This window comes from Pollachius pollachius, assembly GCF_949987615.1.
Source record: "Pollachius pollachius genome assembly, chromosome: 13".
Classification (NCBI taxonomy): Eukaryota; Metazoa; Chordata; class Actinopteri; order Gadiformes; family Gadidae; genus Pollachius; species Pollachius pollachius.
The window spans coordinates 11,844,662-11,854,661 of NC_136946.1; the positions used below are offsets into that span (position 1 = coordinate 11,844,662).

At 46.3% G+C, this 10,000-nt stretch overlaps 1 protein-coding gene across 1 annotated transcript in view; it reads right to left on the reverse strand.

Annotated features, from left to right (window-relative positions):
- Positions 1-8,534: 8,534 nt before the first annotated feature.
- Positions 8,535-10,000, reverse strand: part of LOC307085087 (uncharacterized protein) — a 2,136-nt gene continuing 670 nt past the window's right edge. Inside the window, exons 2-3 of the mRNA XM_079749757.1 lie at positions 9,676-9,729; positions 8,535-9,433 (exon numbers count right to left, since the gene is read on the reverse strand). Coding sequence (XP_079605883.1) covers positions 8,705-9,325 — 621 coding nt within the window. The 5' untranslated portion in view covers positions 9,326-9,433; positions 9,676-9,729 and the 3' untranslated portion in view covers positions 8,535-8,704. The remainder of the gene's footprint in view (positions 9,434-9,675; positions 9,730-10,000) is intronic.

Genomic DNA, 10,000 nt, shown 5'->3' on the forward strand with positions numbered 1-10,000 from the left:
CATTCATGCTTACTTACATACAGTACACACACACACACGCACGCACGCGCACACACACACACACACACACACACACACAACCACACACAGTTCCTACTTTGCAATGCAGTGTAATGGTGGTAATTGTGGCAACACACAGTTTGTTTATACAAAAACAACCATTCAGTTTTCAAAGGATTCAGTTCAGAGAAATTGTAGTCAGAAACGTCCACAAATGATGAAGGTTGTCTTCAACAGGCTGATTCTCTGGGGTTAACAGAATGGTACTAAGCCTTTTCAAATCCAGTTTGAAATATATTGTCGTGTACTTTTCATTTACCAAATTGGATTGAAATTATATTTACACGCACACACACACACACACACAAACACGCACACACACACACACGCGCACACACACACACACACACACACACACACACACACACACACACACACACACACACACACACACATTGTTGACTTTACTTTAAATCTTAATGTATTTAGCGTTTTAAACAACACAGAAAGGTCAACCGCCATATTTTTATTTTAAAGAACGATAAGATAACATTCACACAGAACAAACGTTTAAATAAAGCCCAAAAATGTTTCACCCTTCACACACCCACACGGGACCTCCTTCGGTCTGTTAGATTTGCCCCTGACCTAGGAGGTTTGAAGCCCACACTGGAGATGTTGGCAATAGGCCACCACAAGGCCCTCACAAAACTCCCATTTGACTGTTCTGGGCTTTTCCCTGAGTGTTTGTTAAAAATCAATATTTAACTGCATAGCTTTTCACTCCACATCAAAATGTTGTGTAATAAAAACGTCCCGGCTCTTTTTAGATGGATATCTTGCCGTTTCCGTTGCGCATCTATAGGCTAGTTATCGATTTCCATGCGGACAGGCCATTTAGACTGGTCGTTAAGACTGGATATCAAACCCAAAACGTGTATCGGTATCATCCCAACACACACTGGTATTATTTGGTGGACATTGAAAGATAGACAGCTTCTATTCGTTAGTGAACCACTTGACAGTTCTCTTATGGACGTACCGCTCAAGCGATTGATAGATTAGGTTGAGTGACCTGACTATCTATCCTGAACACCTGGCCATCGCTGGAATCGCTTCAAATATGTTTGTTACTGCTTGTTGGAGATTGTTGGAACTTGTTCTGGTTTGTTAACTTCTGTAAAGACTGATCTTATCAAGTAATACAAAAAAACATAGAGAACAAAACACACTCTCAAACACAGACACACACACACACACACACACACACACACACACACAAACACACACACACACACACACACACACACACACACATCTCACAGATGTGGTTGTGTTTCTCTCCATTAGCTCTATCTAGCTAACATGCTGATGGTTAGTGACAATGTTATATAAAAATTCACCGGGGAAGGTGTGACTACGGCAACACAATGCATGTGTCTTTATAGAACTTTTTGAAGTTCTGGTCTGTAAAGAACACTGCGATATTACACTGTGATACTGTGTCTTGAGATGGGCTTTGAAGCACTTTGTACAGCAGCCTTCACACTGAATTTGCAGCTATAATGACTATAAATAGAGATAAATAGGATGTCCTTCTGCAATTCCACCAAGTCAAATGAGGGGCCAATTATCACATAAATTCCAAATGTTGAACACTTTGGCAAAAAATGATGAAAAATAGATGAGCTCCATTAAAACAGGAACAACTTTGCTAGACATATATTATCTTTGAAGTTTGTTTTCTTAGTGCACCAAAGAGGAATAACCATAAATTGTCTCGACTCTGCTAATACTCCTCTTGTTTTAACGCCTAAAAGCTTAAAATTACACAAACTGCGTTACTTGACTTCCTCTCCAGAACCAGCCTTCCTCCCTCGCTCTGTCCCTCAGGCTGTCTCTCTATCTCCCCCTCCATTCAACCCTCCCTCCCTCCCTCCCTCCCACCCTACCAACCTCCCCCCCTCCCTCCCTCCCTCCCTCCCTCCCTCCCTACCCCTCCCCCTCCCTCCCTCCCTCCCTACCCCCCCCTCCCTCCCTCCATCCCTTCCTCCCTACCCCCCCCTCCCCCCCTCCCTCCCTCCCTCCCTCCCTCCCTCCCTACCACCCTACCAACCTCCCTCCCTCCCTCCCTACCCCCTCCCTCCCTCCCTCCCCCCTCCCTACCCTCCCTCCCACCCTCCCTCCCTCCCTCCCTCCCTCCCTACCCCCCCCTCCCTCCCTCACTCCCTCCCTTCCTCCCTACCCCTCCTCCCTCCCTCCCTCCCTCCCTCCCTCCCTCCCTCCCTACCCCCCCCCCCCTCCCTCCCTCCCCCCTCCCTACCCTCCCTCCCTCCCTCCCTCCCTCCCTCCCTACCCCCCCCCCCCTCCCTCCCTCCCTCCCTCCCTCCCTCCCTCCCTACCTGCCACGGCCAGGTGAGACAATGTTTACATTGGCTCTCATCGACGCCATCGACTGTCTCTTATCATGGAGAGCCTGATTTGCTGTGCTAATTGCTTTGTGATTACCCCCCCCCCCCCCCCCCCCCCCCCCCCCCCCCCCCCCCCACACACACACACACACACACACACGCACGTGCGCACACATCCATCCATAGAATAACAGGTTTGAGACATTTGGACCCAGTACTGCATATTACTATTACTATTGTTATCTTTTGGTTCAAGTCTCTCTTTTCAAGCATGATTAACACATGCTTACACCTGTTGGTGCTTCACCCACAGGGGAGCACTGTGTACTGGCAGAGACGAGAGAGGCCTGCCATGCCTGTCTGGAGGGCCTTGGGGAACAGAAAGGGGTCCACACCTTTTATTTTGGATTTTTAGGGCTTCTTACAGTTTTTTGAGCCTTTTCAATCAATGATCTCAATATTTAATTTCTGTCAGTTTTTGTGCATAAAGAAATGTAATCATTTTGCAAGACCAATCTGCTCTAGCTGTGTTCTGGTTTCTATGGCTTAGCATTGGAGGAACGGCTGGTTATACCATAACATTCAGTCCGTCCTTGTTCATTTAAAAATAACTTTAGGAAAGTAATTAGAATCAAATATTGAAGGGTGGCTGAATCCCTGCCTAAGTGTGTTTCGTGCCTAAATTCATAAATCGGTGAATCACTATGGCATTTTAACACCCCCGCTAGTTTATGGCTTGCTATCTTCCTTGACGTCCCTTTTAGATCATGTCTTCATTTGTGTTTTATGATAAACATACATCCCACAATATATTGATACTTTCGTGATAGTGATACTTGCCTTAAATGCAGCGCGCCTACAACATACCCCCTTTCGAGCATGTGGAAAGTGTGTCGGTTTTTGCTTTTGTTTTATTTATTCATCTACTACTATTTCAACTTTGTTTTTATTGCTTACATGTTTGAAATAAAGACAATCAATCAATCAATCAATCAATCAAACATTTATATGTACAAACTGCATTATTGATTAAATAAATGTAGGCATCTCCGCTTTTCTGCTGTTTTGTGCAAGTTGTAATACCTCAAAGTCAGCACCGCTGTAGCTTCCTGTAGCCGCACCATGGCCGTAATGTCGCTGTACGGTAATTGGTCGCTGCCATGTCCCCATATCGGGAGTGTACAGTAATTGGCCACATAGCCAGGTGGGTAAATAGACTCCACCCATTAAATCTGGTTGAAGGAATGGAAGGAAATCAATAGACTGAAATTACTTGAGATTGCAATGGAGTTGATGTTACATAATTTTCTGATTCTGCACTCCTTGATTACCCTTAATAACATAATAAGAAGTAAATTACGTATTTTTGTAGACCATGCCCTTACCCATGATAAAAACACAAACATCAGGATCTAAAGGGGGTATGGAGCAACGCTTGATGCAGCATCTAAGGTAAAATGCGGCAATGGTTTTACCCCGGTAAAATAAATGGTGCGGGACATTGTCTTTCCGTATACTACTTCTAGGAAAATCAAAGGATTTGAGTCGTTCACTTGAGTCTGTATCCTTACTTGCCTGTTCTGCTGGTCTCTCTGGTAAGAATCCTATTAGTCACACATTTCGAATACAAATGCTTTCAGAATATCTTCCTGTGGGAAGAATAACCAGAGGGGAGGGGGGGAGGAGAGGGTAGGAGAGGAGATGAGATGAGATGAGATGGGTGAGGTAAAGGCCTCTCCTACTCTAAGAAGAATTTCTGGATTGATATTCCCATGAATTGAGGGTAAATTATGATCCATTTCACAAGAGGATCCAACAGAATTGGCCAGTCATCAAATCCTTCAGCTACTAAACACCTTAAGAACGCAATACGGGCAACACACTAATTCCTTTCTCCCAGGTTCCACTGGAGTAAAACCATTAGAAAGACGAAAGACGATGGGAGAGAGGAGAGGAAAGGCGAGGGGAGATGAGAGGAGAGAGGAGACAACAAGAGAGGGCCTCCTGGTCGCGTCCAGCGTCAGTCTCTTCCAATGCCAACACAGCTGTCTGCCATCCACCCCGTCCGTCTGCAGTCTCCAGCCCCTCGTTGTCACATCAATGTCTTCATCACGTGGTAGCCACGTCCAAGATCCCCAGAGATTATCAGCAAGCACTTCGCTCAGTTACCGACCCCTCGCCTGTCTGTCTCTCTGCCTTATGCTGAGCCATTACCTGTCTGTCTCTCCGCCTTATGCTGAGCCATTACCTGTCTGTCTCTCCGCCTTATGCTGACCCATTACCTGTCTGTCTCTCCGCCTTATGCTGAGCCATTACCTGTCTGTCTCTCCGCCTTATGCTGACCCATTACCTGTCTGTCTCTCTGTCTTATGCTGAGCCATTACCCATCCGATTTCCTGCCCCGATAACGAACCCTCGCCAACGACTGGCCCATTGCCCAAACTTCATTCTCTGTTGGTGACCTGCCTACCTGCCCCCCCGTCATCTTGTCACAGCCCTTTCCCTGTCATTATAGATTCTCGTTTCTTCCCTAAGCCATTCCCATTGTGTCTCCTTGCTCTACCTGTCGTGTGTTTGGGTCAACTCGCACCCCAGAATTGTATTAGAGGCAAGGGAAGAGGAAGGGTGGAGAGATGAGGTAGGAGAGAAGACGGCAAGAGGAGAGGAAAGGAAACCAAGAAGGACACAATCTATAGAAGAGAGCAGACAGTAAGAGATCATGACCATAAGCACTTTATTCCCATATTGAGTGTTTTTTGTTTCTCACCAGGACAGAGCTTTTTGTTTGTGTGTGCATGCTTGGGATGTGTGTGTGTGTGTGTGTGTGTGTGTGTGTGTGTGTGTGTATAAGTGTTTCATGCTGATCAGAATGCAATGGAGTATTCCATTGCCTTAATTTCTCAGTGCAATCCCCAACACCATTCCAAACTGAATCCACTCTGGCTCAAGTGCTGATGACTTACCAGCCCGGCGCGCTGGAGGGAATTCATCAATTGGTCTTGTTTTATTCATGCATGTGTGCCTGTTAAGCTCACTGTTTAATGCGTGTGTGCATCTGTGTGTGTGTGTGTGTGTTTGTGTGTGTGTGTGTCTATGGACTCGATTGCATGCACACAAGAGGTGTTTTTCAATGCATCAGGCTACAAATAAAAAAGAAAAGGGCATGCTGGTGCACGCGCACACAACACGACGCGACGCATGGCAGTGCGGGCATCTCTACTCTGCTCAGGTATTCAGTGGGGGAGCCCATTGTCGACGTTTCATGGGCGAGCCTCTTAAGTGAAAACGGCTGATGATTGTGACCGCGATGTTCAGCGGAAGCGGTCGAGAGACACTTAATCCGAAGGTCTCGCCTTTCAGCCTAAACCTGGAGAATAATGAGGAAAATGCCTGCGAGCCAGTTGGCCCCCACGAGATGGCGTGTTGTGGCGCATGCTGATCACTCCGTCCGCACCCGCTCACATGTGCCTGGCGCCTTCGTCAAGGTGCACACAGGCACGCAGACACACATATTTATATAATCACGCATTATTTAATATATATAATTTAATGTATATATAATATATATATAATGTTATATAATAGACATTGCATGAAGACAATACACTTTACTGTGTGTGTGTGTGTGTGTGTGTGTGTGATGGTCTATTTGGGTTTGTGTGCGTGTGCATGTGTGTGTGTGCGCTTGTGCGTGTGTGTGTGTATGTGTGTATATATGTGCTTGTGTGTGTGTGTGTGTGTGTGTGTGTGTGTGTGTCAGTATGTGTGAGTGTGTGTGTGTGTGTGTGTGTGTGTGTGTATGTGTGTCAGTATGTGTGAATGTGTGTGTATATGCTTGTGCTTGTGTGTGTGTGTGTGTTCCTGATGATATCGATGCCATCCACAGAGATATTCTCATGGTGACAGATGGAGGTTAGGAGCAGCAGGGCTGCTTGGATAGAGCCCACACTGGGCACAGCAGTCCCCTGGTTAGCACAACAAAACTGAGCCAGGATAATCTGCAAGATGTTTGGGTCGCAGCAACACGTTTGAAGAAGGCTGATCTCTGACGGGCCAACTCAAGGCTACCAAAATGACCTGTCAAAACAGGGATTTTGGGAATGTGTGTTTGTGTGTGAGTTTGTTCCTACATATAAACTCATTATTCATCATCAGTTCTAAATGATTAACAACATAATGAGTTAATGTTTCATTAGAGTTTTATACAGCTTAAGTATAATTTACAAACTATGTACAATGTGTTAATAATTCTTTCCAAACATTTATTAATGCTGACAATCAAAGCATTAACTAATGCTTTCGACCCTAGCCTTCATGTCATTTGTAAACGCTTAGTACCATGACATCATGTCTTTGATGAAATAAAGGTGTTGAGTACCAGGCCCCGAGAAGTGACCCCCCATGGAAGCCAAAACCAATTGCTGTACATTTATTAGATTTTTCACTTATTTTGCATCGCATGGTTTGCTTATCAATGTCTATTTCTAAATCACCACATGTTCTGTTTGGAAGATTTCCAATGTTGAAAAGTACTATTAATACTTGGATTTGATTCATCATTACTGTGGCACGGCAGCATAATCATTTCTGGGACCTGGGGTCAACCTTCACTGATAATTGCGGCATGGTAACCTCATGTCATTTTGGAAAATGAACTCTGCCATCTGAATTGTAACATATTCTGGTTGCTGTGCCGTTGACACCACCAAGGTTGGCTTCAGTGTCCCCCTAGTGTTTTAACAAGCACCATACACCGCAGACTCAACTAGATACGAGTCAAACGCTAGATTTGATTTTAGTACAATACGTTTAAGGCTACACTAGATCTGTCCAAGAAGCTGGCTCCCGTCTACTTGGTCCCCATGAGATCAAGTCTGCATCCGCCCCCCCCCACCTGCGGTTCATCATGTCATCACCTTGCAGTATTCCAACACCAGCCTCACATTCACTCATCACCAGGTGGTCTGTTGTCATGGTGTCGTCAGTCCCGCCTGCTGGCCGTTGGTAGCGCTTACTTCATCGAAGTTTTAACAGGGTCTAAGTACTTCCATAGGTGTCACTTAGTGTCACTTTCTGGTTACTGCTTGTTGCTTGACTGCCTGCCTCCCCTGCCCATCCTGCTGGCCCTGTCTGCCTGGCCTGACGTAGTCCCCCATTCTCTCTTCAAAGAATGTCCTGACTTTGTGCCACAGTATGGACACTGTAGGTTAAGTACTGATACTGTACCCTAGAGTACTGATACTGTACCCTAGAGTACTGATACTATACCCTAGAGCAATTACTGATACTGTACCCTAGAGTACTGATACTGTACCCTAGAGCAAGTACTGATACTGTACCCTAGAGTACTGATACTGTACCCTAGATCAAGTACTGATACTGTACCCTAGAGTACTGATACTGTACCCTAGAGTACTGATACTGTACCCTAGAGCAAGTACTGATACTGTACCCTAGAGCAAGTACTGATACTGTACCCTAGAGTACTGATACTGTACCATAGAGTACTGATACTGTACCCTACGGCAAGTACTGATACTGTACCCTAGAGTACTGATACTGTACCCTAGAGCAAGTACTAATACTTTACCCTAGAGCAAGTACTGATACTGTACCCTAGAGTACTGATACTGTACCCTAGAACAAGTACTGATACTGTAACCTAGAGTACTGATACTGTACCCTAGAGCAAGTACTGATACTGTACCCTAGAGCAAGTACTGATACTGTACCCTAGAGTACTGATACTGTACCCTAGACTACTGATACTGTACCCTAGAGCAAGTACTGATGCTGTACCTCAGAGTACTGATACTGTACCCTAGAGCAAGTTCTGATACTGTACCCTAGAGTACTGATACTGTACCCTAGAGCAAGTACTGATACTGTACCCTAGAGTACTGATACTGTACCCTAGACTAGACCCAGTAGTACCAGTACTGATACTGTACCATAGACTCAGTAGTATCAGTACTGTTACTGTACCATAGACTCAGTATTATCAGTACTGATACTGTAGACCCAGTAGTACCAGTACTGATACTGTAGACCCAGTAGTACCAGTACTGATACTGTACCTACACCCAGTAGGTCCATAGGGTGCATGTAAAAAAAGAGATGATGCATGGGGAGATTATGACTTTATTACTATTGTCATTCAGTTACAATTTTCCTCAGGACATCATCCAATAGTAAGGTGTAACATAACCACACAACCGCTGTACAGACAATCCTCCATTACTGTATGCATGTACTATCTAGTTTGGTGCAAATGTGCGTTCTGTAGATCCGACTCATGAGGAACATCTAGCAGTGCTTATGACCATGGCCCTTTCCCCTACCACCCCCATGCCCATGCCCATGCCCATGCCCATGGCCATGCCCATGCCCATGCCCATGCCCATGCTTGTGGCCCTTGTGCTTACGTCTGCGCCCGTGGTTGCCGTCGCTCTCACTGCCACTACTGCCGCTGCCGCTGCCGCTGCTGCTGCTGCTACCATGGCGACGGCAAGGGCTTTTGCTGCCTCGGCGACGGCGAGGGCTTTTACTGCCTCGGCGACGTCGGTCCGGACTCTTGCTGTTTTTGCGGTGGCGCTCGTGGCTCCCATCACGCTGTTTGGGGCTGCATCTGCCTCCTCTATCGCCATGGCGATCCTCTTTGTCCCGGCAGCCATCGTCGCGGCGACGGTCGGCATCACGATCACCGGAATCGCAGTGCTTGTCTTCGCGGCGACCACCCTTTTCACGGCAGTCATCGTCGCGGCGACGGCCGGCGTCACGGTCACCGGAATCGCAGTGCCTGTCGCCGTGTTGACCATCTCTTTCCCGGCGGTCATCATCACGGCAACGGCCTTTGTACCGTACATCGTCTTCAGACCCACGGTTGTCACACCGACGGTCGTCTTCTTTTCCATCGTTTCCAAAATCAAGTAAGCTCAGGTCAAGGGCCTCCTGATCGCCCCCTGGGCATGGGTCGGCCCCTGGCACGGGGCCCAGGTCATAACCAGATGGGTGGCAGCTTCCTAAAGAACAGTAAGACAAACTGAAAACAAGAACCACTAAAATCCACACAATAACACGTCTACAGATGCACACATCTATACATCCACAGATCCTCAGATCCACACAACATTCATCTCAAACACACTGAAAACAAGAATGACAAACATCTACACATTTACACGTCCAGTGACTATAACTGCAGTGCAGTAACAGTGATTGCTGCTATACTTTTCACTGGAGCGAGAGTTACTACAGTACTCACCTGCATTATTGTTTCCAAACATCTCTGGTGGATCTTGCTGGTCCTCTGATGGTTCTAGACGACACAGCTCTAGAGTCAGACACTTTGTTAAACTTTCCCTCAACCGGTTCGACCGGTTGAATAAAACATTTCATAGAAGGCCAAGTAGCAACACCACGCCTATTTCACTACTCCTCTCCAAGAGTTGAGGACAACAAGGTCACGTCCACACTAAGCTACCATATTCACCGGACCTCAGACCTTTAGAGGTCTATCAACGTCCAACCATACTTCATTAAAACCAACTAAAGGTTTCAAGCATACGATTGGGATGGACTGGAAGGTC